At 46.8% G+C, this 25,686-nt stretch overlaps 1 protein-coding gene and 1 pseudogene across 1 annotated transcript in view; both read left to right on the forward strand.

Annotated features, from left to right (window-relative positions):
• Positions 1–9,689: 9,689 nt before the first annotated feature.
• Positions 9,690–9,818, forward strand: LOC116284152 (U4 spliceosomal RNA; annotated as a pseudogene).
• Positions 9,819–14,982: 5,164 nt separating this feature from the next.
• Positions 14,983–25,686, forward strand: part of LOC102543375 (uncharacterized) — a 124,567-nt gene continuing 113,863 nt past the window's right edge. Inside the window, 6 exon segments of the mRNA XM_072942128.1 lie at positions 14,983–15,022; positions 17,773–17,949; positions 21,332–21,385; positions 22,810–22,970; positions 23,697–23,767; positions 25,521–25,686. Of these exon segments, the coding sequence (XP_072798229.1) occupies positions 14,983–15,022; positions 17,773–17,949; positions 21,332–21,385; positions 22,810–22,970; positions 23,697–23,767; positions 25,521–25,686 (669 nt within the window).

Below are 25,686 nucleotides of genomic sequence, written 5' to 3' on the forward strand. Positions count from 1 at the left end.
CTGACTCCTGCTATGTTCCAGGTGTTGTACCACTTGGGACACAGCCCTGCCTGGGAATAATGAGCACTGGGTCCAGCACTCCCCTGCCAACATTTCTGGTGGCTTTTTTTCTAAGCTAAAATTCACGTAACGTTAAAGTGCATAATCCAGGGACATCTAGTACACTCACACAGTTGTGCCAACATCACCTCTGTCGAGTTTCAAAACATTTCCATTAGCCCAACAAAAAACTGCACCCATTAAGCAGTCACTCCTGCCTCCTCCTCTGACACCTGACAGCCACCAATTTACTTCTTTGGATTGACCTATTCTGGGTGTTTCATATAAATGTAGTCATCATATGTGACCTTTTGTGCCTGGCTTCTTTCACTGAGCATCATGTTTTCAGTCCGTCCACTTTGTAGCCTGTTATCAGTGCTTCATTCCTTTTAGTAGCTGAATAACATCCCATTGCGTGGATATGCTGCATTTTGTTTGTCCTTTTATCCACTGATGGCCCATTTGAGTCATCTCCAGCTTTTAGCACTTGTGAATAATGCTGCTGTGAATATTTGTTTACAGGCTCTTCTGTGGGAGCATGTTTTCAGTTCTCTTGGGTATATACCTAGGAGTAGAATTGTTGGGTCAGACGGTAATCCACTTTAACTTTTTGAGGAACTGCCTACTGGCTTCTTGAATATTTCCGATGGGTACAGGCTACCATTTGAAACTGCCCTGCGCTGGATAACTGTGCCCTCTTTTGCAGCGAGGGCTGTTTGGAACAGCCTGGCGGCAACAGAGCTGGATTTGGAGCAAGAAGACCCGTGCCCCGGGCTGGCTGCCCTGACCCCTCAGCTGCTTTGATCCCCATTCAATCCTCTGGGGGCCCCACTGAGCCTGAAATATGAGGAGGGGTGGATGGCGGATCTCAGCCCCTCTGCGTGGACTCTCCAAGGTGTTCAACTGTTGGTCCTTTATTACCTGTACACCCAGCTCAGGATACAGCAGTAAAGGGGCCGCTGCCCTCTCCCTAGTGGAACTGATGGCAGAAGGGGAGAGAGAGACATCAGATGAGAAAACCTAACATTACCAACTGGTTACAAACCAGGAGGGGAAAGTGCAGGAAAACAACGTATTGGAGTGATTGTATTTTGTGGGGAGGGCCTCCTCATCCTCGCAAATTATCAAGTCATTCTGATGTTTTCTTCTACTTTAGGGGCAATCTTTAGGTTTCGCTGCCAAATGAATCTGAAAGCTGCCCTACGAAAGTTCCTTTCTGTTCCGTGTCTTTGTGCAATTTCCTGAGCTGTTTCTCCCTCTCTGGGTGGGATCGCTGGATTCCCTCCATATTCTCTGAAGAGTGACGGTCCTTGAAACGTAATCCTTTTCCCTAGATCTTGTCTCCTGATTTCCTGTTGATAAGCAGGAAGGGCGAGGCTGGTTTCAAGTAAGTGGGTGGATTCCGGCCAAGTGTGGTCAGTAGAAAATGTCCCGTTTGCCCACTGGGCCAAAGGGTTTTCCAGGCATCAGCCCGTGACCCCATCTCAAACCTGGGCTCCTCTGAGCTAGACCTGGCCATCCTCAGTAAGGACATTGTGGAGAAAGGAACAGTGGGAAACATTTGACTGTCACTTTCTTTTTCGGTGGAGATGTTTCTGTTGCTTTGTTCTGGGGGTGGGGGCTGTCCACGGCCGAGAGCCAGAACAAGTGTGTATGCTAAGAGCACAAACAGCTCTTTAGGGTTGTTTTCTGAGCCATAATTTGCATTTCTTGTTCATGTCTGAAATGAAAGTGGTAGGGAAAAAAAGGCTTATAAGCCTGGTGGAGAGGTGGTGGGTTGGGGTCTCCCCTTTCTGCATGTGCTTGAACCTGAAACTCCATGCGCAGCACTGCACTCCCAGTGGCTCAGAGGGCCTCTGATCTCCAAGAGCTTGTCAGCTCTCCATCAGCTGAACCTGATCTCCGCTGCCTGCAATGATGTGTTCACATGATTCTTTCCCAAGTTTCCCTGAGAGCCTTTTGGTGTAGTTGTATTGGTTTAACTTTCCCTGCTTTGTTATTTTTCTTTTTCCTTTTTTGAAAAATTGAGATATAGTTGATTTATAATACCAGGTAAGTTTCATGTGTGCAATATAGTGATTCGCAATTTCTAAATATTATACTTCATTTATACTTATTATAAAATACTGGCTATATTCCCCTGTGCTGAACAATATATCCTTTGTAGCTTATTTATTTTATACATAGCGGTTTGTACCCCTTAATCCCCTGCCCCTATCTTGCCCCTTCGCCCCCACTGGTAACCACTGGTTTGTTCTCTGTATCTGAGTCTGTTTCTTTCTTGTTATATTCACCAGTTTGTTTTATTTTTTAGATTCCACATATAAGTGATAACAAAGCATTTGTCTTTCTCTGATTTATTTCATTAAGCTTAATACCCTCCAGGTCCATCCATGTTGTTGCAAATGGTAAAATTTCATTCTTTTTTATGGCTGAGTAGTATTCCAGCTTTGTTGTTTTCCTAAGTATCTTCCTCCTCTTCTTATCTTCTCTCTGCACTCTGTACTAAAGTGTTAATTAGCTCAGGCCTTTATTGGTGATCAGATCCCATGTGTGTGCATACACCTGGGTGCTGGTGTGCCTCTGTGATGGTTCATGGGGGTCTGTGGGCTATTGGGGGTGGTTCTAGGTGTCTCTGATGTATGTGGGGAGGCTCTGAGTGTCTCTGTAGTCACCAGGAGCATCTGTCTCTGTGTATGTGTGTGTGTGTGTTTGTGTGTGTGTGTGTGTCCCCATCCCTAGGTGTGAGCAAGAGAAAGTGAAGCAACAGAGCTGTGCCCTCCTGGAAGCACCTGGAAGTTCCCCCCAGGACTCCCTGAAGACGGCTTCAGTCCCCCAGCTTGGGAGGCCTCCAAGGAGTTCAGGCCAACCAACCCAGCAGGGAAATGGTGTTATCTCTCTGATCTTGGGGACTAAGGGACCAAAATGGTCATTCCTTTCACTCCCTACGTTTAAGCTGCTTGGAATACGGTGTGGGCATGGACAGGCCTGGCCTCCCCTACCTTGTCAATCACTCCCCATGGTAGGCAGGTGACTCCACAGCTGAGCCAGTTCTGGCCATTGCACTCAGCCTGGGCTGCCCACCAGAACCCCTGGAGGAGCACGTATAAACCTCCAGCCTCCAGCCACATCCTAGACCAACTGGATCAGCATCTCCCAGGGTGCTTGCAACAAAGCCTTGGGCTACCTTCCCGACTGGGCACCTGGGACCCATGACATTTTTAGGGACCCAGGGAAATGCTTGATTTTTTAATGTTTTTAATCAGTAGGGAATAGCCTGAATAGTCATAAATATATAATAATGAATCCAACCAGGATTATATACCTCTTTTCTCTCAAGGCAGCCTTCAAATCCACTTTTGAAGATATTTTAAGGAGGGAGGGGCCCAGGGAAGTCAGCATGTGGCTCCAGGTTGCAGGCCCGGATCTGGACTTTGGTTTTAGTGTTTGAAGCTCTGTCGTTGATATGACAATTGATTGTGGCTCCTCTTCTTCAGTAAATGCTTACTGCGTGTGTAACAGGTAAGGAGGCAGCCTCCTGGCTCTCAGGAATTTGAATAAGAACATCCTCGTCTTGGGATTGTTTGCATGTTATGATAAAGTTATCTTGTGTAGCATGCCTCCTCTCATACTGGTCTCACCAATCCTGCCAAGAATTCTTCCAGGTGGAAAAGAAAAACATCTTCACCATTTTACAGGTCAGATCATGCAGGCACAGTGTAAGCATAATTGACACAGGGCTACCAAGCTCCCCACTGCAGAGTGAGGCCCTCGGGTCCTCACATATACCTTGGGTTTGTTAACTACAGACTCCTGAGCCTTTCTCCTGGAGCCTTGGACTCAGAAGGTCTGGGAAGGGACCCAGGAATATGCATTTTTAAATAAAAGCACCCAGGTGGTTCCTAAGGGCAAATGAGTTGGAAAAATGATGCTCCGTGCAGTCTGGGACCAGATCAGCCAGAGAGAAGGCGCTGAGGTCAGGCCAAGGCAGGGTCCCTGATCCTGGCACTGTTGGCACCATGGTCCAGAACTTTTCTTGTGGTGGGGGCCGTCTTGTGCACTGTAGGGTGTAGGCAGCACCCTTGGCCTCTGCTCACCAGACACCACAAGCACATACCCCAGTTGTGACAACCAAAAGTGTCTTCAGATGTTCCTAAATGTCCCCAAGGGACAAAATCACCCCACTGAGAATCCCCTCCTCCCCCCCATAAACATTTCAGTAAAAGAATCTTTATTTTTACATGTAGCCATGACTGAAGCATTTTAGTGTGATAGGCATCTGATTCCCAGAGACTTTGCCTTTCTTAACCCATCAGGGTTCATTACCTCAAGTCATACATTTATAGAATGATTCGTATTTCTGTTCACAGTTTCCTTTTACGTCCTTTTTTCTTTTCTTACTTTTTGCAGAATTCTTTCCCTTCCTTTGCAATGTTAGCAGGTCTTCATATCTCCCCAGTCATCCCCTTAACACCATTCCATGCCACCATGCCTGAATCTTTGCTGTTGAGTACGTGGGTTGAAACAAATACTTTCTGTGTTTGGTAGCTGGGGTGCCTCTCTCCTCTCAAGCATGTGGTTACATTTTCAAATATGGAAATGGTTCCATAAAAGGAATGGCACACGGATCCTTGCTTCCACCTGGATTAACCTGGGCAACGTGGTGCTCAATGAAAGAAGCCAGACACAAAGGCCACGTCCTTTATGATTCCGTTGATATGAAACGTCCTATAAGGTAGTTCCGGAGAGACAGACAGCAGATTGGTGGTTGCCAGGGGGCTCGGGGTGGGGGCGGGGAATGACTGCTTAATGGGCATGGGGTCTCCTTTGGGAGTGACGAAAATGTTTTGGAACTAGATAGAGGCGGAGATCACACAATATCGTGAACGTACTAAATGCCACTCAATTTTTCACTTTAAAATGCTTGTTTTTTTTTTAATTGAAATGTAGTCAGTTACAATGTGTCATTTCTGGTGTACAGCACAGTGTTCCCAGTCATGCATATATGTACATATATTTGTTTTCATATTTTTTTCATCAAAGGCTATTACAAGATACTGAATATAGTTCCCTGTGCTATACAGAAGAAATGTTTTTTAAATCTATTTTTATATATAGTGGCTAACATTTGTAAATCTCAAACTCCCAAAGTAACCCCTTCCCACCCGCTTTCCCCTGGTCACCATGAGGTTGTTTACTATGTCTGCGAATCTGTAAAATGGTTCATTTTATGTTACATGAGTTTCACCTCGATAAAAAAGCCCCAGTTTGTATGATTTACTGTGACAGCTGGCAAGATGGGGCTGTAGGGAACTGTGGATGTAGTGTAAATCAGAGTGGGTTTTTAAATGAGGTCATAACCATTAACAAGTGTAATAAGAATATAACATATTTCAATGATATATTAAAAGCAAGGATAGAATTTGAGGGCTGGGCCTCAGTACTACCATCTGTGGAACGGGTACAGTGCAGGGTGAGAGTAAGTGTGCCGTCTGTGCTTGTTGAATTTGAGGAGCAAAAAGCACTGAAAGCCATTCCATCCAGGACTGTATGATTTGCCTGTATGGTTCAGGCAAATCGTTTCAACTTCCCCAGCTGAGTTCCTCTCTTTAAAAAGAGGCAGGCGGATCCTTCCAGCTCTAAAATTCTGAGCTGGGAAATGGGCAGGTCCAAAGGAAGGCTCTGGAACATGCCAGGACATTCTGGAACATTCCAGGAGCTGGTGCTCTTGGAATATCAGGGGCAAGCTCCTGGGTGGGCTGGGAAACCCCTCAAGACACAGGCCTGGCACCTAAGAGTCTTGATTAGGACCAGGTAGTGAGTGTCCTGCTTTGATAAGCAGAATCCGAATAGCCGAACAAGTGAGACTCAACCACAGGGTGTGGCACTTGTGTCTTCTTCCTGCGTCTGCTGCCAGGTGTCAGCAGCACACCTGGCTCACCAGGAGGACGCAGCCTTCCTTTCGCAGGGGTCCACAGGGGCTGCCTCCCTCCCTGTCCTGCTGGAGGACGCCACATTAGAGGGACTCTTTTGCATTCACTGACCTAAGGTGAAGTGTATCTTCCTTGGGTTGTGGTTAATGGAGCCCATTTGCTGGAAGCAGGAACAATTAAATGCCTGGGCATGGGTTACAGGCCTCAGGTGACTGCACTTACTACACTGCAGCTGGTGTGCGTGGAACACCCAGCTGGTGTGTTTCTGTTTGGAGGAGGTGGAGTTTGGAAGTGCAGCACGTTATCGCGGAGCTGAGCCCAGGCGAGGTGGCTGATGGGTCTCTGAGTAGCAGGCAGCGAGGCAGAAGGTCCCGGGAGCGGCGGGCCTCCCGATACAGAAGCCGTGTTTAGACCCCACTGTAGACTCTCCTCTGTAAACAACCACTGACAAAGGGCTTGTAGGTAAGAACTTTTTAATTTTTTTGGTAAGCGCTTTATTGAGATTTAATTCACATACCACGTAATCATCTCATTTAAAGTGTGCAATTCGGTGGGGTTTTTTTTTTTTTAGTATATCCACAGAATTTTGCACCTATCACCACAACCGATCTTAAAACATTTTCATCATCCCCCAAAGGACATCCCAAACCTTTTAGTTGTCACCCAACATCTCCTCCACCAGCCGCAAGCAACCAACCACTCACCAATTTTGTCTCTGGATTTGCCTATTCTGGGCATTTCATATAAATGGAATCATAAAGTATGTTTTCCGGCGTGTCTGGCTTTTTTCACTTAGCATGTTTCCAGGGTTTATTCATGTTGTAGCAGGTGTGAGTACTTCGTTCCCTTCTATGATCAGGTTGTCTTCTTCGGATGGATGAACCACATCTTGTTCATCCATTCGTCTGCTGACGCCTGGCTTTCCCTAAGGAGTTTGTGGTTCTAGAATGGCTCCTCATTGTAGTGGCTTGGAAAAAAGAATGAGCTGAGGGCCACTTGTCAGTAGAGTGATTGTTAGTTTCCTTCCGTGTTCTTTTAAAATCTTTTATTATTGGGGCAAAGTGAGGTAGGAACTTGTGAGGACAAAAGGGGCGGCTGTTTAGAATTATACCAGGCAACAGGTATGCACTGGGGCTGTGCTGGGCAAACCTGAGCTCGAGACGCCCTCCTTCGTGGGCCAAGTGAGAGGGATGGTGGAAGCTCTTGGTCCGGAGGCCCTAGATAGGAGAGCTGGAGTCCGGCCCCTGGAGAAACCGAAGTAATTTTTCAGGCCTGACCAGAGTGATTACAAAGGCTCTAGTTGGCAGCCCCTCCCCACTTCACCGGCCAGGGGGGCGGGGACGCTGCCCTCCCTGGTGGGTTTGGCCAGCGAGTTGCTGTCTCTGAGGGGCGCCGCAGACGGGGCTCAGCCCCCCATGTCCCCCCTCAACCCCGCACCTGCATTCCTGTATCTCTGAGGCCTCAGGCAGGGGTCTCCTTCAGGTGCCTCTGCTGAGGCTTCCTTGTGGTGGGTGAGGAGGGGGAGTGTTTGAACACAAGTCCGCCCACTGGGGCTCAGAACTTTTCCACTCCTCCCTCCCACCCCCTCCAGCTCAGAGTCCATAAAACTGCCACAGCCCTTTTTTTTTTTTTAAAGGGCTTCCTCAATAGGGAGAAGACCAGCAACACCCCCGACCCCCACCCCCGTGTCTGGGCTGATCCACCCGACTTTCAATGGGCGCTGGTTTCCTGGAGGAAAGTGGGACCAAGGGAGCCCATCAGTGATGGACGTCTTCTTTCATTTTTGGCTGGTTGCTTTAGTCGACCACTCAGATGGCTCAGCCCGCTCCCGCCCAGCTGAGGCTGCCCTCCTGACTGCAGCTGGAAGGAATCCTAGATCTTTGATGGTGAAATAGTGTCTGCGTTGGGGGGCATGGAGCTGGTGGGTTAAATTAAGACTATGTAGATTGTGACTGGCTGAAATAGGCACAAGCCACCCATGGGTAGGCAGGCAGCTCCCACTTTGTGGAAGCGAAAACCCCAGGGTCGTTTTGATTCAAGGTATATTTTCAATACATTCACACAAAGGAAGTAAAGTCACAAATGTATCATCACAGAAGCAGTGGGGGGGGTGCTGCAGTGAGGGGTGGAAGGGCAGTCCTCTGCCATCCCAGGTCGACAGCAAGCACCTATGATTTATGACCTATGGATGGGGCGGAGGTCACGCACTTTTCTCAGCTTAACTCTAAGTGGTTATTTTTAAAAAGTGCCCCAGGAAAAGCAAAGCAGGAATTTGAGGGGGTGGGGTCGGGGCATGGGGAATCCTAAACACAGATTGTACGCTAAAAATCCAGACTGGGTGTAAGCAGGGCTGTCAAATGCTTAGTGTGGATGAAAAAGTGTTGCCTGCTGTTTCGGTAAACAATGTGGCCGGCCTCTGAGTTGCGCCCTGAGGGGAACTCCGGATGGAGAAAAACTGGGCACTGTTACTGAGCCCAACCTCTGGACTGTTGGCCTCAGGGCAGGCCGATAAATCTACAGATGAATTGTTTGGACAAGGAGTAGTGACTTTACTCAGAATGCCAGCAGACGGAGAAGATGGTGGTGGGCTAGTGTCCCAAGGAATCATCCTCCCTGAGTTAGAATTGAGGCTTCTTTTATACTAAGATGAGAGGGCGTGAGACTCCAGAGGGAACGTGATCATTTCTTCCTCCCCACAGCCATTCACAGGTGGGCCTGATCAGGAGGTTTCTTCTGAGCTAAACAAAGGTACTTGAGCTTAATGCTCCTTACCTGGGAGGCAAGATTCCTAGACATGAGTCATTATGTATAAGTTAAGGTTACAGGCAACATCCCTTTGGTGATTAACTTGTAGCAAAAGCAATAGAAACAAAGGTTAAAGTAAAAGAAACAGACCCTATACGGAATAAGATCTGTTCTTCCCTATTACAATAGTGACCCTAGATAACATGCATATTGTTGCCCAAAACACCGGCCTCTGTACCCTGATAGATGAATTGAGACTTGGAAGCAGAGTTCTGGGAGAATTAGGGAAGAGTGGCTTTATTGCTTTGCCAGGCAAAGGGGAGTCACAGCAGGCTGTTGCCTTAGACACTGTGACTCCATCTTGGGGTTGGCATCCTGAGGTTTTATAGAAAAACTGCATGCAACCGAAAGGTGGCAACGATCAGCATTTTCTGGGATGCTGTGTTCTTAATCTTGATGAATCCATCTGGCGTCACGGAGGAACTCCAGAGGATCTGTTCATTCTTCTGAGGCTATCAGCCCATGACTGCCTTTCTGGAATACAGCTTCTGGGTTAAAGGATGAGCTATTCTGGGTAAGGAATGTATAGGGAGTGGAGAACGTAATGGAAAGGTTGTGTTCAGCACAAAAGCAGTTGAGCAAGTGAGGCCGAGATGGGGGTTTGTCAGAGAAAAGAGAAAAACAAGTTGCGAGAATTTTAAGTCAGAATGCATCAGCAAGTAGCTTTAGCATCAGGGAAGCCGTTTTGTGAGTTTCCTGCTTTTTCGTCAGACTCCAGGAAGGGATGTGTTCACGTCTTTCTGAAGCCATTCACAGGTGGGCCTGGTCAGGAGGTTTCTTGGGAGCTAAACAAAGGTATTTCAGCTTAATTCTCTTCACATGGGAGGCAGGGTTCCTAGAGATGGGCCAGTATGTGTAATTTAAGCTTACTTTAGTGATTAACTTGTAGCAAAAGCAATAGAAACAAAGATTAGCTTTGCGCTGTGGCAGTATTATAGCCAATGAGGCTTACTGAGGCGTGATTATTGCTAATTGAAAACTTTTGCAGAGTTGCAGACATAGAAAACAAACTTGTGGTTACCAGGGAGGGGAAAGAGTTGGGGAGCGATACATTGGGAGTTCGGGATTTGCAGATACTAACTACTCTCTGTAAAAGAGACAAGCCCCAAGTTTCTACTGTATAGCATGGGGAACTATACTCAATACCTTGCAGTAACCTGTAATGAAAAAGAAAATGTACAGGCATTATGTATGTATATGCATGACTGAAACATTATGCTGTATGCCAGATATTGACACAGCATTGTAAACTGACTACAAAAACAAAACAAAACGAAACAAAAAACAGGTTAAAGTAAAAGAAACAGACCCAATATGGAGTCAGATTGGTTCTTCCCTATTACAATACTCACCCTAGATAAGATGCTTATCAAAGGAATAATTCAGTGAGCCCAGACTTTTGCGTCTTCCCATACATAGACAAGCACTAAAATCATTAACTTGAGATGTCTGTCTTTTGTGATTAGCAGTAATCTCTTGATACTCAGTTCCATGTTTTGTTTTTCCAGCAAAAAAAGATATATTCTGGTTCCTCCCTTACCTCTCTGGAACAGTTCCTCTGAGAGCTATGGTCCTCAGTAAGGTCCCTGAATAAAACATAAAGGGCAACTTACAGGTTGTGTGAGGTTTTTTGTTTCCAGTTGACAGTAGGCAACAACTCAAAATAGCCGTTTCCTCGTCACCAGCTGACCGCGTGAAGCGGGGCGCTAGGGGACGAGGGGCGGCCTTCGCCCTTGACGAGATGCACTGTATGTTTTCAAGAGTTTCACATCCATGGCCTTTATCAGTCTTCCCTCTTTGACTTGCATAACGCCCAGACACCTTTTCACGTTTCTTTTCCCTGGTAGCACTGTGTCCACATTCTTTGCCAGCTGCCAGTACTACAGCCAGAATTCCTGGTCTGTTCACTGATAAACAGTTTATTTTTGAATAAGCATCATGTGCCCCAGAACAGAATTCAGATGGTACAGTGAAGATGGGCTCTGCCTCACACCTCTGGCCCCTGGTCCAGTTTTTCCCCCAGACAAAACCATTCTTGCCAGTTCCCGGTGGGCCCTTCCAGAGAGTTCTGTACGTTAACAAGTGTAGTTTCTCTCTTGCTTCTCTTCTAACAGGCAATGGTGGCATAAAACACGCAACAGTCTGCTTCTTGCTTTTGTTTTCTTCAACGAAATAGTATAGATCTGACCCGCTCTTGTCAGCTACATCCTCTTCCACTGTGTGGATACACGTGTCATTTATGGAACTCACCAGTCCTTGTATGAAGGACATGGCAGTGGTCTCCAGTCTTTGGCTATCACAGGCAATGATGCTGTGAATGGTCTTGTGGATTCGTAAGCAGATTGAGTAGGGAGGTCCCTGAAGAAAGAGAACCTGGCATGGCTTTCTTAACATAAGAGATGCCATTTTTAGTCTAAGCCATTTTGTGATCTTAAGCCTGGCCACAATCTTGCCTTTGAACAGGTCTCAGTAATTAATGATTTTAAGGAAACAAGGGAAAAGCAGTCAAGAAACAATATCTCAGCGATATAACAGAACCCCAATTCCTTCCTCCTCAAGGCATGTATGTGGCAATCTGATACAGTCTTTGAGTTCCACAGGAAAGAAGGCTCCCACCCAGGTGGGGGACGGAATGATGATGTTGATTTCAATCAAGTACAATTTAGACTCTGTGGACCTTGGCCCCAATTCTTTGCTGAATATTCCTCTGTTCCACCCCCTTCACAAATATGCATGTACCATTAGCTTAAAATGTCCCCAGTTTTGCTGTTGGGGAGACACTGCTGTGTGAAGGGCTTACAGTGTTTTCCTTACTTGCAAGTAAGTAAATCCTTCCGTCTCCTGCTCTTCTGCTTGGTTGTATCTTCTGGTTCCACCCACCAAGAGGCAAACCCAGTTTTCAGGTAACAGATCTACTGCTTTTCCCACCAGCAAGGACAGTTGGAGGATAATGTGGTGGGCAGGTGGCCCCCAGTGATGGCCACACACTAGTCCCTGGAATCTGTGACTATGTTAGGGCACAAGGTCGGTTGGAAGGACTTTGCATATGTGATTAAGTGTATGGACCCTAACACAGGGAGACTGTCTTGGATTATCTGAGTGGTTTCAGTGTGGTAAACTGAATAATGGGCCCCCAAATACATTCACACTCTGATCCTCCAAACCTGTGAATGTTACCTTATACGGCAAAAGGGACTTTGCACAAGTGATTAAGGTAAAAACCTTGAGATGTGGAGGAACAGATCTAATATGGAGTCAGGTCTGTTTTTCCCTATTACAAGAGTCAGAGGAGGAGATGTACCAGGGCTAAGCAGAGACTGGAGGGATGTACTTTAAGACGGAAGAAGGGCCCATAAGCCAAACGGTTTTGGGAGCCTCCAGAAGCTGGAAAAGGCAAGGAAATGGATGCTCTTCACTCAGAGCCTCCAGAAGGAATCAGCCCTGCCAACACCTTTGATTTCAGCCCAGTGAGATCCTTGTCAGACCTTTGACATCCAGAACTGGGAGAAAATAAATGCGTGTTGTTTTAAGTCACTCAGTTTGTGATAACTTATTATCACAGCAAGTACAGGCAACTAATGCTCCTGATCTATCACATGTGCTGGTAAAAGCAGAGAACTTTGGCTGGAGGCAGAGAGATGTAATGGAAGTGGGGAGGGTATAGCTCAGTCATAGAGCACATGCTTAGCATGCATGAGGTCCTGGGTTCAATCCTCAGTACCTCCATTAAAAATAAATAAACCCAATTCCTCCCTCCACTGCAGATAAAGATGTAATGGAAGGGAATATTTGAAGCATGTAAGGGGCCAGGAGGAAAGCTGAGAAGGAATGTGGGCAGCCTCTGGGAGCAAAGCCAGGCTCCAGGCTGGAAACAGAGACCACAGTCCTCCAACCACAAGGAATTGATTCCAGCCAACCACCCAAATGGGCTTGGAAGCAGATCCAACCCTAGAGCCTCCAGAAAGGAACACAGCCCTCAGTGGATTACATAAATAGTACATGGAGGCACACAGTGGAGTAGTATGCAGCTGTAGAAAAGGCTGAGTCAGACCTATGACATTTTGTTAAAGGAAAAAAGCAAGGTGCAGCATGTTGCATATTTTAGGTCACCATTGCAAATGGAAAAGAAAGGAGGAAGAGAGATAATACATGTGTTTGTCAGTCAACTTGTAAAATTCCCTGCAAGGATCCACCAGGAACTAGTCACAGCTTGATTGCAGCCTGTGAGGTTCTAAGCAGCTGATCCATGTTACTCTTGGACTTCTGACCTCCAGGACTTTGCGATCATAAATGGGTGTTGTTTTAAGCCATTCAACTCATGAGGATGTGTTGTAACAGCAGTAGAAAACTAGGTAAATTCCTTTAACAAAAAAAAGTATCTTTTCCAGAAGTGGGTCAAAGATAAGTGCATGTAAATTTTAGCAGCTGCTAAACTTCCTCCTCAAAGGTTGTGCCCATTTCTGCTCCACCATAGTGCATGGAATGCGTCTTTCCCCACAGTTTAGCCAGAAGACCATTTGGCACAGTGCTTTCTTTGTCTATCTGGCAGATGAACAGGATATCCCATGACAGATTTTTTAAAAAGTTTATTGAGGTATAATTGACATATAGCAAACCACACAGATTTAAAGAATACACTGTGATACATTTTGACATGTTTATACCTGTAAAACCATGATCACAATCAACATAAGGAAAACATTTATTACCCACAAATTTCCTCATTCTCTGTAAATTCCCCGTCCCATACCTCCCCATGCAACCAGTGATCTGCATTCTAGAATTTTTAGTTTATAGAATCTTCTATAAATGGAGACACATAGTACATACTTTTATCCCTCCAGCTTCTTTCAGAATAATTATTTGGAGGTTCAGCTATGTCATCGTATGTACAGATAGTTTCTGTCTATGGCTGAGCGGTATTTCATTGTATGGATGTACTATGATGTGTTTGCCCATTCACCTACTGATGGACATTTGGGTTGTTTCCGGTTTTGAGCTTTACAAACAAAGCTGTTATGAACATCCATGTCCAAGTCTTTGCGTGGATGTGTGCTTCCTTTACGTTTGGTTAAATATCTCAGAATGGAGTGGCTGCTTTTTTTGTATTTCTTTTATGCTTGAGGTTGAGCCTCCTTTAATTTGATGAAAATCTATTTATGCATTATGAACAGGGTGCTCATATACTTTGTCCACTTATTAATCTGTCTTTCCAATGATGTGTGATGCTATTTTGGGAGAAAGTTTGGCAGTTTCTTACAAAACTAATTATATACTTACCATGTGATCCAGCAGGGTGCTCCTTAGTGTTTACCCAAATGAATTAAAACTTATGTCCACACAAAAACCTGTACATGGATGTTTATAGCAGCTTTATTCCTAATTGCCAAAATTTAGAAGCGACCAAGATGTCCCTCTGTAGGTGAATAGATAAATAAACTGTGCTACATCCAGACCATGGACTATTATTTGGCTCTAAAGAGAAATGAGCTATCAAACCATGAAAAGGCATAGAGGAATCTTAAATGCACATTGCTACATGAAAGAAGCCAATATGAGAAGGCTACGTACTGTGTGATTCCAATTATATGGCATTCCGGAAAAGGCAAAGCTATGGAGACAAAAAAGATCTATAGTTGCCAGGCACTGGGGGAGAGAGAGATGAAAGATGGCAGAGAATTTTTAGGGCAGTGAAAATACTCTGTATGATGCTATAATGGTGGCTATATGTCATTATACATTTGTCCAAAGCCATAGAATGTACAACACCAAGAGTGAATGCTATGGTAAACTATGGACTTTGAGTGATAATGATGTGTCAGTGTAGGTTCATTAATGGTAACAAATGTACCACATTGGTGGGGGATGTTGACGATAGGGGAGGCTATGCATGCAGGAGGGCAGGGGATATTTGGGAAATGTCTATGCCTTGCTGTCAATTTTGCTGTGAACCTAAACTTGCTCTGAAACATAATGTCTTGAAAAATTGGCAGTAGTGGTTCATAAAGGATAAACTCACGTGAAATCCTCCACCCATGTAAGAAGCGCCCACTGCGCCCCCTACTGGTCAGTTCTTCTCTACCATGGAGTATCTTTCGCTGTAGCTCTGCAAAATCATGTCGTCCTTGGTCCCTGATGCTCCATCCAATCAGTGCATCAGGTTTATGTCCAGCACTGATACAGACACAGGGAAGCAAGGCCAGAGATGCCGGGAGCCCTGCCGCGGTGTCTCTCCTTCCTCATCGGTACAGTGGGATACTGCTAGTTCAACCTTGCAGGCTGTTGTTGGTGGGAGGGGGCAGCAGGAAGGTTTGATTGAATAAGTTAATATTCAATGATTGCTACAATGAATGTACGTATGTTCATGTATAACTGAAAAATTGTGCTCTACACTAGAATTTGACACAACATTGTAAACTGACTATAACTCAATTAAAAAAAATGTTTAAAAAAAAAAGATTGCTTTGCCCTGGACAAGATACAGTTTTTAGAAATTTTTTTGATTTTTTTTTTAGTTTAATTTTTTATTGAAGTGTAGTTGATTTACAATGTTAGTTTCAGGTGTACAGCAAAGCGATTCATTTATACATATACATACATACATATTTTCAGATTCTTTTCCATTATGTTATTATAAGAAATTGAATATAGTTCCCTCTGCTATACACTAGGTCCTTGCTGTTTATCTACTTTATATATAGTAATGTGTATCTGGTAATTCCAAACCCCTAATTTATCCCTCCCCCCCGCAAGCCCCTTCCCCTTTGGTAACCATAATTTGTTTACTATGTCTGTGAGTTTATTTTTGGTTTGTAAATAAAAATTTTATGAATATATATTTTAGATTCCACATATAAGTGAGATCATATGCTATTTGTCTTTCTCTGTTTGACTTCACTTAACATGATATTCTCTAGGTCCTTCCATGTTGCTGCAAATGGCATTATTTCATTCTTTTCTATGGCTGACTAGTATTTCACTGTGTAATATATACACCACATCTTTATCCATTCATCTCTCAGTGGACATTTAGGTTGTTTCCATCTTTTGGCTGTTGTATATAGTGCTCCAGTGAGCACTGGGGTGCATGTATCTTTTCGAATTAGAGTTTTCTCTGGACGTATGCCCAGGAGTGGGATTGCTGGACAGTTTTTTAAAAATTGAAATATATTTGACATATGACACTGTCAGTTTAAGGCATACAGCATATTAGTTTGATACATTTATATTGCAATACAGTTGCCAACGTGACATTAGTGAACACCTCTCTGGCATCACATAATTATCATTTCTTCTAGTGTTGGGAGCAATTAAAATCTAGTCTCCTAGCAAGTTCAATGTTTGTTGTCTGTAATCACTGTTCTGTGTATTAGGTCTCCAGGATCTATTTATTTCCTAGTTGCGAGTATAGAGTTTTCTAGTAACATTATTGTCTGTTCTTTGAAGTCCCCGGGAAATCTCTTGTTTAGAAACTGCTCCCAGTGATTCCCCAGCACAATAGCAGTTCCTTTCTCGGAAACAGAGCACTCCTAAGTGGGTTTCTCATCTCCTGCATGTGCATTTCATTTCTCGTGAAGAATTTTAGCCACCAGCTCCCCAGGCCAGCCCTGTGGGATGTCATTTTCTGCTCTACCTCTCAGCATTTAACACCAGCCCCCGCCCCCACTGCTACACATCATGGGCCCCCAGGCAGCTGTAAGCTGAAGGGCCTTTTAGATCTTCAGCCCAATGGGTTGGGGGCTTCTACGCTCCACCAGTGAAAGTATTTGCATTAGAGGAGGTCAAGGTGGAATTTCTGGTTGCAAAATATAAAAGAAAAGGGCCCAAGTCTAAGAGCATAAGTGACGATTTCCATACAAACTGAGGTGTCAACCAGTCAAGTGTGTCTGCTTTTAACTTTAAGAACGTTACATTTAACTGTTGATCGCAGGATGAGTGAACAAACAAATGTAGTTTCTCCATTCCGTGGAACAGTATTCAGCTATAAAATGGGATGAAGTAAGGCCACAGGCCACCCAGCATGGCTGAACCTTGGAAACAGGATGCTCCATGAAAGAAGCCAGACCCAGCAGGCCACACGTTGCCTGGTTCTATTTCTATGAAATGTCCCAAAGAGGCAAATCCATGGAGACAGAAAGCAGACCAGGGACTGGGGTAACAGGAATGAGGAATGACAGCTTATTGGGGACGGGTTGTCTTTAGTGGTGATGAAAATGTTCTAAAATTGGTTCTTGTGTGGGTTGCACAAGTCTGTGAAGGTACTAAAACCCTTTGAATCGTGTGCTTTAAAAGGGAGAATGGTATGATATATATTACACCTCAATAAAGCGATTTATAGCAAAGCATACTTGTTGCGGGAAGCAGGTGTGTAAGAGGAGGGTTGGTCCACGAGGCCTGCGGGGGCTGAAAGAAGTGGTGGTTGAGGAGCTTGGCTGCCTGGAGCCTAAAAATTAAAGGGTACAGGTGGAGGGGGGGCCTGGGAGAGGACACTGAGCATGTGTGAGCAGACTCCCAGCCTCCCAGAGGATGGCCTTCGCTGCTGGGCTCCTAACGTGTGTGCAGGAGGGAGGTCCCGGGCCTGAAGCATTGCTTCGCCCACCCAGAGATGTGGGAAAGACAGGCCAAAAATCAGAGCTCAGAACTAGGTGGTGGTGTTGGTTGCACAAAGTCTTGCGTATATTCAGTGCTGCCTAATTGCCTCTTTAAATGGGTTAAGATGGAAGATTTTGTGCTATGTATATCAGACCACACACAAAAAAAGGCAAACCATTCTTGTTGCCTTCTGCCCCCGCCCCCAGTTCCATTGACAAGGCTTAAAGATGCAAAGCTTTTTATTTTCCTAGACTGAAAAGGGATTTTTTTCCCCCTCATTGGTCAGAAGCCCCCTCCCTCCGAGGTGGGGTGCTGAGAACTTTACTGGAGGCTTCTGATTGGCTCGGTCTCTGCCCTGGAAGCCCCTTCCTCCCCTTCCCGTCCCCCACTCCTCCTCTGGGAGAGTGGATTGAAGCGGAGCCTTCTCCTTTGGGAAAGAAGGTCCCTTTCTGGGCCGCTCTAAGCCGCTCTGGAGAGAGGCTGGTGGCGTGGGGCTCCCTCGGGCCAGCGGCAGTGCTTGTGCCCATGGGGCTCCTTGGTCTGGTCCTGCTCTGGGTGCTGGCGGCAGCGACTTCAGGGAGTAAGTAAAGCAGCTGTAACCCTATCCTATCTGGGGTGAAGGGGCGGCAGCCAGATCCACTCGGGACAGTGTGTTATAGCCAGTTTACCTGTCATTCCGCTGCCCTCCTTGGTTTTGCCTTTCAGGGGGAGAAGGAGGGAGAGGTCACAGGTGGATGCTTTACCCCTCACTCCCATCTTTCACCAGCATCCTCTGGAAACTGAGACTGGATCTGAAATCCTGAGTGAGGACACGCTGACTTCCAGGCTCCCCGAGCCTGCGTGCAGGGGTGCTTAGCTGTTTGCTGGGGTGTGGGAGGCTTTGCTTGACGATACTGAGCAACCCTCTTTGCAGGATGATGATGTCAAATGAACTTTTACTTGTTGTCTACTTACTGCAGGAGGGTACAGGACAGCGCCATCCAATAAAAATATCATGCAAGCCAACATGTAATTTAAAATTTTCAAGTAGCCACATTAAAAAATTATAAAAAAATTAAAAAGCAGGTGAAATTAAACAATATATTGTACTTAACTCAGTATATCCAAAATATTATTAGAAAATGCAATCGATATAAAAAGTATTAACAAGATACATTTTCTGTTTTTTTGAAATCCAGTGTGTACTTTATCCTTGGGGCATATTTCAATTTGGATGTTAAATTTTCATTGCACATACTTGATCTGTATTTAGACTTCCTAAAATTTAGAGTTGAAAATATTTTCATCGACCAAGTTGTTTCAAACATACTTAAAATTTTTCCAATAACTGACTTGAGTATAGTTTTTAATTTAAATTTAATTAAAATTGCATAAAATGGAAATTTTCTTAACAGCAGCCACATTTCAGATACCCAATAGCCACATGTGGCTGGTAGGCAACGCACCCAGACAGTGCAGGTCGGATCACAGCTGTCTTGTATTTTCAGCACCTGTTTGCCCTTCACACAAAAGGTGCTCAGTGCATCTGTGCTGGCTGGATAAATAAATGAACGGAGATTAGCACTGACATCTTAGAAAGCTGAAATGAGGCTCAATCTCATTTCTGGGCTGTAGAGATTACATTAATTTTTGTTTATTTCAGATTTTTCCCTAGAAGTGAGTAGGATCTGATGGAAAGGTTTATTACTGCCCAGCACTTAGCTTTCCTCTCCTTGGTTGATCTATTTAGGAAGATCACTGAATGATCTTTGATTTTCTGAAAGTTTTTTTTTACACTTTAGATATATACGTTTAAGTGCTTGAGAAATGAAAGGGACTTGGTTCAAGAAGACTGTTCTCAGAACCCACCTTTTACTTTTGGGAGCCCCTGGTGGACTAGGGCTTGCGGGCATCATGGCTGTTGGCACGGCAGGCTGTGGGTCAAGTAGACAAGCAGGATGCTGGATCTGTGCACAACTGGGAGCTTAACGATTAGGCATAGACGTGTTTAATTTGGTGCCCAGGGTCCAAGTGATCAAATAATTGAAAGAAAGTTGGAAGGGACATCGATTGGGTTAAATGTCTTTGAGATGTGGTTTTATCCATTGGTGTTTTTTCTACTTTATTGCAAAGAGCATTTTGTTGGATGAGCCAAAATATTCAGGGGAAAAAAAGGCCTGCCAAATACCCTACCACAGCCCATTGTTCCAAAGGGTTTATATGGAATGGTATTAAATGCACTCTTCCCACCCCCCAACCCCCTCCCCGTTTGGGGAAAGCTTATTGTTTTTTAAGGGATTAAACCAGCTGGCATGTGTAATGACTACCAGTTGAGGCACAGTAGGGTGGTTTTGAGGATAAAGATGGTATTAGTGAAAAGCCATCATATGAAAATGATGGCAGATGGACCCTTGGCTAAGGCTGTTCTGGGAGGGCGTGGATGGTACCCAGGAAAGTCCCAAGTAAGGGGCTGGAAGGAAGGACGGATGAGGAGTGATGGTAGGTGGGAGTGCGGAGGCTTCAGGAGAGGGTTGGGATGGGCAGAGGAAGAGATGCTGGCGCTTCCCAGGGAGGAGGTCTGGGGATCCCTGGCAGAGTGTCCTCAGCTGCCTGAGGTAGCGGGTGGAGGAGGTCCCTGGCCTGTTCTGTTCATACTCTGGTTGTTCTGCAGCTTAGAGGGTGGGTAAGTGAGGTATTACAAGACATCCCAGGGAGCTGAGCTACACACCATCCTTTACTGCTGCAGCCTCTTGGTCTTGCCTTTGTTGGTTTGTCCATTCTTTTCTTCACTCTCACTCACTCATTCATAATAATGCAGTGGTTAAGGCTGTGGACTCAGGGTGCCTGGGTTCAAACCCTGGCTCTACTCCCAACTGTGTGCCTTTGGTCCCTGTGCCTTGGTGTCTTGATCTGTAAAATGGGAGTAATAATCACATTTTCTCAGGGGATTGTCAGGAGATTGAAGGAGTTGAATGTATAAATTGCTTGGAACAGTGCTTGGCACACGGTAAATGCTGCATAAATGTTAGTTTCGTTCATTCATTCATTCATTCCTGTCTCTACTGAGGACCAGGTACTTTTTCAGGAGCTGGGGGATACAGTTTTGAATAAGATGACCAAATAATTAAATCATTAAAAATTCACAAGCATTTTGAAGAGAATAGGGTGCCAAGATAGTAACAAACAGGTGAGGACTTACTCTGGATAGGGTGGTCAGGGAGGGCCCCACTGGGGAGAGACATCCTAGGAGCCTAGGATGTGAAAAGCAGGAGGAAGAGTGTGCAGGCTGGAGGGAACAGCATGTGCAAAGGCCTTGAACTGGAGAAGGACCAGCATGGCTGACGGGCAGGAGTGGGGTGAGATGTAGCCAGAGGGGCAGACAGAGGCTGGCTCTCATGCAAAGGATTTTATTATGAGTGTGTGGGGGTTGGGGTGGAGGGGGGGAGACTTAGGAGCTGTTAGCAGGGAGTGGTGTGATCAGACTTAGGTTTTTTAAAGATAACTATAATTGTGGGGGATGGGTTTTGGACACGGGGAGTTAGGAGGCTACTGTAGTTGTCCAGGCAAGAGAAGATGTGGCTTTGTCTGGAGTGATGGCCATGGAGATGGAGACACATGGATGGAGAGAAAGGACGCAGGGAGGGATAGAGACCTGATGGAATTCGCAGCACTTGCTGACACACGGGACTTGGGGTGATGATAAGGGAAAAGAGGGGAAACACACATGACTCCCAGGTTACTAGCTCGAGCAGTGGGGGGATGGTGGTGCTGGTACCCAAGACAGAGAGGAGTGGATGTAGGGGAGGAAGGAAGGCCAATGCCAGCCTCATGAGAGAGAGGAGAACTGGATTATCTCTCTTTGTCCCCTCACCCCCTGGACCCTTAAATGTCCTCTTTTATAAGCAGGTCAGTGGCCCGTGGGGTGGGGCTGTCCTATGGCTCTTCCTGGCCTTGTCCTGGTTCCATATGATTTGTGATTTCAGAAAGTCCAGACTTGCTGGTGGGGCAGGCGGCCTCCTGCATGACTTCGTGCGCAGGTGAGTGAGTCTCTCCATAGACCTTATCACATCTCTGGTGACCATGAACCTGAGATAAGGCAAGGTGGGGAGAGGGATGGGGATAGGGGAGGTGAAACTGACTACAGGCAAGGTGTGACCCTAGGAACAACCTGGGAGGGCCTCGTTCACATTCCCAGAGAGGCCAGTTGGGAGGAGCAAGGCCCGTTCTGCAAGGGTCACCTAGTTATCAGCACTTAGAGAAGCAAATAGCACATCCAGGTTAAAATGGCCTTAAGCCATCCCAGCCCCAAGGCCCTGGGGCTTTCCCCTCACACCTTGTGGTCCCCAGGTGACGTAAAAGTCTTTAGCCAAGTGATCCTGTTTGCATCTTGGGGTGGAGTAGATGAGAGAAACTGGGGGCAAATTCTTCAGAAAGAAGCATTTTGGGGATGTGAGATATAGTTGTATTTGAGCACAAAGAAATCAACATGAATACTCTAAATCAATCACAAGCCCAGGAGATGGATGGGGTGTTTTGCAATTGGTCCCCTGGTCTAAATGGAAGGCTAGAGAATCAACAGACTGTGCCCTCTAGATCAGATCTTCCTCCCTACTACCGCCAGTACCCCAAGGCTGCCCAGCTCTACAGCTCTGTCCTCTGCAAAGATCAGGACAGTCTCCCCAACCCAACAAGGCAGTAGGTGAGGAATCAGACTGCCAATGTTTGGATCCCAGCTGTGCATCCTTGAGTAAGTTAGTTAGCCTCTCTGAGCCTCAGTTCTCAGCTGGATCCCAGCTGTGCATCCTTGAGTAAGTTAGTTAGCCTCTCTGAGCCTCAGACTGCCAATGTTTGGATCCCAGCTGTGCATCCTTGAGTAAGTTAGTTAGCCTCTCTGAGCCTCAGTTGTACAATGGAGAAAATAAGAGCTCCCACCTCAAAGTTGTAATGAGGCTTAAATGAGTTTATGTAAATATAGATCCACGGTTCTCAAGCAGGATGATTTTACACACACCCCCAAACATCCCCCAAGGGACATTCTGCAGTGTCTGGAGGCATGTTTGCTTATCAAAACTGGGGCGTGCTACTGGCATCAATGGGTAGAGGCTGGAGATGCTGCTAAACATCATTACACTGTCCAGGACAGCCCCCACAATAGAGTTATACACCCCAAAATATTAATACTGCTGAGGCTGAGAAACTCGTGTATACATCTCTTAGGGGAGGGCCAAGCACAAGTAACACTGGGTAACATTTATTAATCACTTGTTATTATCTTTATTTTCTTCCTCGCTCTCTTGGGGTCTGCAGCCACCCAGCCGTCCCTTGAGCTGGGAGCAGGCAGCTCATGAGCCAGATGAGCAAGAGACGTGGGAGCAAGGATGCCTAAATAGTCCAGGTGGGGTTGGTTCTTAGAGGGTGTCAGATTGTCCAGGTGACACTGCGCCCTCTGTCTGCCCTGCAGGGTCAGCTGATCCCCACCTCCCCGTGGGCACCAGATACACCTATCACTTCTCCACCAACACCAGCACCGGCCTGCAGGGGGTCCAGGTGGAGGGGAGTGGTGTTGGCCTCCAAGGCTTGGTCACCCTCGATGTGCTTGGCCCTTGCCAAATGGCCTTACAGGTGAGTATCTCTGGGGTAACCAGGAGGTCATGTTGACACTGGGGAGAGCCACGGGGAAGCCACAGCCCCTTAAATTTCCAGTTTGATAAATGGAGACGAGATTTCTGAGGGATCTCAGATTCAGCAACTGAGGCCTCTGGGGAGAGAGTAACGTGTGAACCTCCCTGTTGAGCCAGTTTTCCCAGAACACAGAGCACCTTGTTCCTGATCTCCATCCTGAATTCCTCTCAGAGAGTGTTGGAGGTCAGCGGATGCAGCAGCTTGTGGTTTAATCCAAGCAGAGTTAGAAGGCAAGTGCCAACGTGATCCAATCCTTGTAGAGGCAGATGGCAAGTGCCAATTTTTAGTTAGCATTTTTCATATTCTTTTTCATTATAGTTACTACAAGATATTGAATATAGTTCCTATGCTGTACAGTAAAACCTTGTTTATCCTAACTTATCTTTGTTTGTACTGCATAGCCATATGAATCTCACTCAAACTTGCAGGGCCTTCTGGGGCATAGAGAACTTTCTATACATTTAGTGGGGAGCCGAGGTGCCTGGAGATACTCAGCATCTACCACCCCGACACTAGACCCTTCGGCTCAAGGGATGGACCTCTCTGCCGGGCCCCCAACCACGTATCATGCTGGGCCGCAGAACTGCTCTGTGGGTGGTGGGGGTGCTGGTGTGGTCCTGGAATATCCCAGGAGAGGTCACCAATTCTCAGTGCATTCTGCTTCAGCTCCAAAACTTCCAGATGACATCCATTCTGGGGTCCAAGGCAGAAGTTTTGAAGGAGTCAGAGAGGTTGAGGTAAGACGCTGGGCTATGCTCCCAGTGGGACCGGGTATGTGATCCCTGTTCCTTCCTCCACTGGCTGCCAGGAACTGGGGACACCAAACTGTATTGGAAGAACCCAATTAGGGTGACCCCCTACAGCAGAAAGATGTCACCTTGAGGTTCAAAGATAGTTCCATCTTTGTTTTGACCGGGTAAGCACCCAGACCAGACCATGGATGAGGACCCCTGGGAGCTGTCCTGATACGGGGGACTTGAGTGACCCCAGATAGCCTCTGGTGTCCTTCCCTTACCTGCTGGAAGGAAGTTACCCCATATTTTCCTGCCTGTCACCCCCAGCATGTCCAGATTTTATGTTTACCCAGCACCCTCTGGGCATCACCCTTGAAAACATTTTGGAAGACACTGGGCGCCCACTGAAGCCAACCTCTCTCTCCTCCCCCTCTCTGCCCAGATGGGGGTTTTCCTTGAGACCCATGGCTTCTCCCTTCCCAAGCTAAGCTCGCCTTTGTGACCCAGCCAAGCCTGGAATTCTCCATCTGGCCTGTTTCCCAGGACTCCCTGCCAGTGGCCTCAGTGGCCTCAAAGCTCAGTCCAGCCCCCAGCCTGAAGACAAGCCCATCACCAGATTCCTCTTCCTTTTTTATTGCAAATTCATTTGTTAAAAAATAAAGCCTTTGTGCAGGAATATAGGAATGGGGGAATGCCTTCGAGGGGCAGATGGATCCCTGCTGAAAAGCTTAGGGTGATCGTCTCAGAGGGGGCAGCCAGAGCTATTGTCCTGGGCTTCTCATCAAATGCTAAGTCAGTGGGCAGGGCTGTCAGCTCCTTGAGAGACCAGACTGACGTTTGCTGTTCTGGAAGGGGCGGGCGCCTTTAGCTTTTCCCTGTAGCTAGAGGCCTGAGATCCAGGGAGCTGCCTCCAACAGGCCCTCAGACCGCAGTTGGAGCTGGAGAGGGGGCAGTGACCTCCTGGGGAGGGTCAAGTAGGGACACTTGCGTCTCTCAAGGTTCTGCTTGCTGGCTGGCAGTGTCCCCTACATCGTGGGGCACCTGTCTCTTCTACCCCCATGCACAAAGGCCCCGAAGTCCCCATCCCCTCACCTGGCAGATACCAGATGCAAGCCCCTTTCTGTCAGGTGAGGGATGGTGGGAAAAGCACTGGGCTGAATTTGGTCCTAGCTCCTCCCACACTTGCTGTGTGACCCCCTCCAGCAGCTCCTCCTCCCTTGGCTTCATTTCCTCCTGTGCACAGTACTGGAGTCTAAGTCACTTCCATCTCGGGTTTGAGACCTGTGATGCCAGGGCCAGCCTGCCTGGGTTTGAATCCCAGCTGTGGTTCTGAACAAGTCACTTTATAGTTCTGAGCCTCAGGTTTCCTCATCCAGAATGTGAGTGGAGGGTTGCTAAGTACCTCCCTGGTGGGCTGGCCAATGAGCAGCTTTGTAGTGCAGGAAGCCCATGGAAGCTCAGTTTATTTTTCATTCTGGGTTCACGCGCGTGCATGTACATTTTAAGTGGTGACAAGGCTGGGAGCAGCTTTGAGCCCAGGAGTCGTCGGCCTCTTGTGTTTGAGAAATTGCTGGAGAGCTGAGCTGAGGGGGGAAGCAAGACCATTTGGAGGGATGTGGGGGTACCTGGGTGCTTTTTATGGGACTGTCCTGTGGGAAGGGGCCAGGCGCGAGGGGCAGGGATGCTGTTAATGAAGAGGCGGCCTGGGATCTTGGAAGGGCCGCCCCTGACTCCCGTCCCCCTCCCCACCACGTAGCGCCGCCCTGGGCCGCGTGCCGCTGCGCTTCGTCCTGCAAGCGCGGCGTGTGGCCCGCCTGTGTCCCGGCCCTGCTGAGCCCCGCTGGGCGCTGAACGTGAAGCGCGCGGTGCTGAGCCTCCTGCAGGGTCACCCGGGTGCCCGAGACCCCCAGACCGTCGAGGAG

The sequence above is a fragment of the Vicugna pacos genome, chromosome 18, assembly GCF_048564905.1.
Source record: "Vicugna pacos chromosome 18, VicPac4, whole genome shotgun sequence".
Lineage (NCBI taxonomy): Eukaryota > Metazoa > Chordata > Mammalia > Artiodactyla > Camelidae > Vicugna > Vicugna pacos.